Source organism: Sinocyclocheilus anshuiensis, unplaced genomic scaffold, assembly GCF_001515605.1.
Source record: "Sinocyclocheilus anshuiensis isolate Anshui unplaced genomic scaffold, SAMN03320099.WGS_v1.1 scaffold2148, whole genome shotgun sequence".
Classification (NCBI taxonomy): domain Eukaryota; kingdom Metazoa; phylum Chordata; class Actinopteri; order Cypriniformes; family Cyprinidae; genus Sinocyclocheilus; species Sinocyclocheilus anshuiensis.
The window spans coordinates 116,999-121,353 of record NW_015546208.1 but is presented as its reverse complement, the minus strand read 5'-3'; the positions used below and the strand labels follow the sequence as shown (position 1 = coordinate 121,353).

The 4,355-nt window shown below is 40.0% G+C and overlaps 1 protein-coding gene across 2 annotated transcripts in view; it reads right to left on the bottom strand.

Moving 5' to 3' along the window:
- Window positions 1-2,688: 2,688 nt before the first annotated feature.
- The window catches only part of LOC107701442 (reticulon-1-A-like), a 17,475-nt gene continuing 15,808 nt past the window's right edge, over window positions 2,689-4,355 (bottom strand). The window contains exons 6-7 of one of the 2 annotated variants that reach the window (XM_016503449.1): window positions 4,079-4,137; window positions 2,689-3,393 (exon numbers count right to left, since the gene is read on the bottom strand). In XM_016503449.1, the coding sequence (XP_016358935.1) occupies window positions 3,351-3,393; window positions 4,079-4,137 (102 nt within the window). In that variant the 3' untranslated portion in view covers window positions 2,689-3,350. The remainder of the gene's footprint in view (window positions 3,394-4,078; window positions 4,138-4,355) is intronic. The other variant, XM_016503448.1, reaches the window with a different exon arrangement.

Below are 4,355 nucleotides of genomic sequence, written 5' to 3'. Positions count from 1 at the left end.
AGTTATGGTTGATGTGCCTAACTGGACGGTGAAATTGTGATGAAACAGTGGGTTTGATGGAACCACAAGCAGTTCTGTCTTGGCAAGGTTAAGTTGAAGGTGATGGTCCTTCATCCAGCAAGAAATATCTGTTAGACAAGCTGAGATGCGAGCAGCTATCGTCGGATCATCAGGATAGAATGAGAGGTAGAGTTGAGTGTCATCAGCATAGCAGTGATATGAAAAGCCATGTTTCTGAATGACAGAACCTAGTGATGCCATGTAGACAGAGAAGAGAAGTGGTCCAAGAACTGAGCCCTGAGGCACCCCAGTAGTTAGATGTTGCGACTTGGACACCTCACCTCTCCTTGAAGGACCTAGGATACTCTTCTACACCCACTGTACCTTGTGTGCTCCTAAGTGATTCTCTGTCCGTTAATGTATCCAGCACCACATCTGCAGTACGCCCGTTTCCCAGCATCTCTTGCTTGATTTATCTTTGGCCACATTGCAGTTCGGGTCTCCCTGCCAGCTCTCCAGACGTCCTCGATGAAGCTGATATGAAGCTCTTTGCAGATCGCGTGATCCTTGCTCTTTCTCCACAACGCATCTCGGTGTATTCTCTGAGTGAACTGAACGATGACGTGCCTTGTTTTGCTTTTGTCACGTCTACCTTTTCGATGAACTGAGTCCACAGTGTGGTTGATGCTCGAGGACCCTGATGGGGAGATCTTCACCAATAAATCAGCAACCGCCTCACGTATGTCTTCACCTTCCTTTTCTTTTAGACCACGAATCCTAAGATTCCACCGGCGTTTGTATCGTCCAAACTCTAAGACATGTTCCATTAACTCTGCGTTGTTTTTCTTTAAAGCCGATACTTTGCGAACAGAAGATTGTATCAGAGTTTTGCAGTCTTTGATTTCTGGCACGCTGAACTCGACTGTCTTGGCTTTGTTAGTTAAAATGATGGAGTTCTGCTGTAGCTGGGTGCCCAGTGTAACCGCCTTATCAGTAGCTGCGTTTACATGGACCCTAATAATCCGATCGTAATAGGACTAGGAGCACAATCAGAATAAAAAAGCCACATGTAAACACATCAATCGGATTGAACTGGACAGATCCGATTAAAATTTCAATCGGATTGTAAGGGGTGGTTTATTCATTTTGTAATCTGAGTGAAAGGACAATGACGTATAACACACAAAACAAGCTGTTCTTCCTGGTGAATAAAGTGTCATAAATGAGTTTCCCATCATTCTAAAATTCTGCTTTCACTGAGCGTCTGTGAAGTGGAGCAGGACAACGTCCACCAGTCCTTGTTTAAGACTATCATCCACAGACGACTGGTTTTGGGTGCAGGAAGGAATGCGATCACTTTATTTAGCGTTCCTGTAAACACTACGTTCAGATTCGTCAATCAGAATGAATTCATTCTGATGGAAGCAAAAAGTGTCCATGTAAACATAGCTAATGAGCTGCTTTATTGCTTCCAAGACCGCATTCATACCTTCTTTCCCTTCTGTCCCTGTATCCTTACCTTTAGCTGTTGGTGTGTTCTTTAACAGCGAGAAAGGGTCTTTTCCTTTAGTTTTCTCGGGGGAATCTTCCATCTTTGTAGCATAATCATGACAGTCAGATAAAGCAAGATTCTTTATCGTCGTAATGGTGCACGTTCTTTTTCTGGTGTTTTACAATTATACAGTATGTTGATTGTCATTTCAAAAGGAGCAACTTGATTGGATGGCAAACTATTTGTAACAAACTGGGACAGGCATAGAGAGCTCAAAACATACAATGCACCCGGTCCGAATCTTGAGAGGAAATCCCTATAATGGGCAAATCACTAGCTGAATTAAAAGAAGATAGAAACGTTTTGAATGATGAAACATGAAGACAATAAACACTCGACTGCAACAATATGCATTTTATCTGTGTTCTTCAAGCCATCTCGGTATTTTCATAATAATTATGTATATTTATAATCCAATGCTAATTGACATAGCCTTTTTCTACAGTATACAATATATTTTCTGCCTCATTCTGTGATAAGAAGCAGCATTAGATCACAAAAGGAAGTTATTTTAAACACTTGACTGATGTTGTGGACCGGAGTAAGAACAGGTTATGATGTTCTCTTTTGTTGGACAGCAGGTTTAGAAACGCTTCTCATTGCAAGTCATTACAGCGGAAGGTGTTTTGATGTGTGTTGCTTTTTCAAATGCATGTTATCCACCCTATTTTTCAATGTGAAAGTGAGCTGTTTTCTGGTGATGTGTGAAGCTTCGGGTTAACTCACAAGCGTGTATTGAACCATAGATGTCATACCGAACAGTTCAATATTATATTGAGAATCGTAGAGTGTAATAGTCTAATAGTAGTGCATAAGTAAAATAACAAACAGGCACATAAATGGACCATCTTCCCTGTGAGGAACTCCATATGGACAAGGCAAGAGGTCCGACTTAACATTCGAAAAAATTAATTACTTAAAATATACATTAACTGAAATTAAATAAGATTAAGATTTTTTTTTTATATTTTATTTCACCTAGTCGTCAAAGCAACCTTTTACATTTTCATTTAAGTTGTAGTACTAAAATAAACTAAAACTTGCTAAAAACTATATTGTCATTTTAAAAACAAAAACAAATAAAAATGACAAAAACATCCAACACAACTACTACAAAAACTATAACAGTATATGAGTGTCAGTATAATAACACTGGTGAAACGCATGACTGCAATAATGCTGAACAGCAGATCATGTGCTTGAATTTCCTTCATTTCAGACAAGCTCCAATAATCTCAAGCAGGTCACTGATCGAGCTAGAAGCTTTATTAATTCTCATTAACATCTCAAAATGCATTCACAGAGCTCAGACAGCGGGACGTGTTTCATTCAGTTATTGGCATGGCAAACGCTGCTCTCTTTAGGAATCGGTCCAGAGATAAATAGATTTAAATACAATAACTTCTGTTGAGGAAGCTTCGTGTAAACATGTTCATCCAGAGATTATCCTGCAGGTGAGCTCAGATGTCTTGATATCTACTCTGGTCTAGAAAAGTTGCTAAGATCAATCAAGTAAAATCACAGTCATATGAACTAAAACACCACGAAAAGCCAAAACTGGCACCCTTCAACTTCCCTCATTAAAAAGAAAGCAGCCTTGCAGTGCATTTCATTTTCTGAAAGCCTCACATTAAACAAAATATTTCATTTATTCTGCAACCAGTGTTTCACAATCAGTGTTGGAGCAACTTCATGAAGATGTGGTCATATGAACGAACCGAAGAGTGAAGAAAACAGACAGAGACAGAGACAGAGTTAGAGCAGAAGATGAGGAGTGGAGATCAGAGCCGCTCCAGACTCACTCAGACTTCTTCTTCGCTCCAGGAACCCTGGCCTGAATCCTGAGACACACAAACACACACACACACACAAACACACACGTTATCATGTGGATGTTACTTTGTCTCCGTCAGCTCTGATAACAGATCATCATCACTGTAATGTAGAAACATGCATCTCCTATAAAGCTGCTTTGAAATTAAATGTATTGTGAAAAGCACTATAGAAGTAAACGTCAAAGGAACTTGTGGGACTCTACGTTGAGAGGCTGCTCATCAGACTAACCCACAGCATGTCCACATGATGATTCTTTAAAATCACAGTCAGAAGACGAGCTATGCTGAGGACTGAGGTAAGTCTGAACACAAGTTATTATAAACTTTTTATGACGGCTCTACATCATACTGGGTGCTGGAAGAAACACATTTTCATTTTGTTAATCTGTTCATTATTTGAGTGAAATATATTCTGTGCTGGTCGATTTCTTTTATTCTTGGTTCACATCATGTGTGTGACAACCTGACCGTGTCAAGCCTCATTCAGATGTTGCATGTAAAAATAAACACCTTCTTAATAAAAACATGTGTTGGTTTTATTAACGGCTCACAAACACCCTTCCAGTCTAATTCTAATTTAACATTCTAAACTTGTCAGTTAACAGTATTATTGTTCAGGGAAACATCTTTTAAAAGGAGCATGTCTAATCCACTCTACGTAAATAAACCCTCATGAATGAGTTTGACTTACTGGCCCATGACATCCTTCACCCGGCTCTTCAGTGTGGAAATGAACTGATCAATCGGAGTCTGCAGGACAGACAGAACATGACCATCACACTCAGTGGACACACACACACTCACACACACAAACACCCACCCCCACACACACACACACACACACACACACATACAATCTAACAAAACAATAATATGAGATCTTCAAACAGAATCCTTCAGTGTGTGTGTGTGTGTGTGTAGATGGGTGTGTGTGTGTGTGTGTGTGTGTGTGGGTGGGTGTGTGTGTG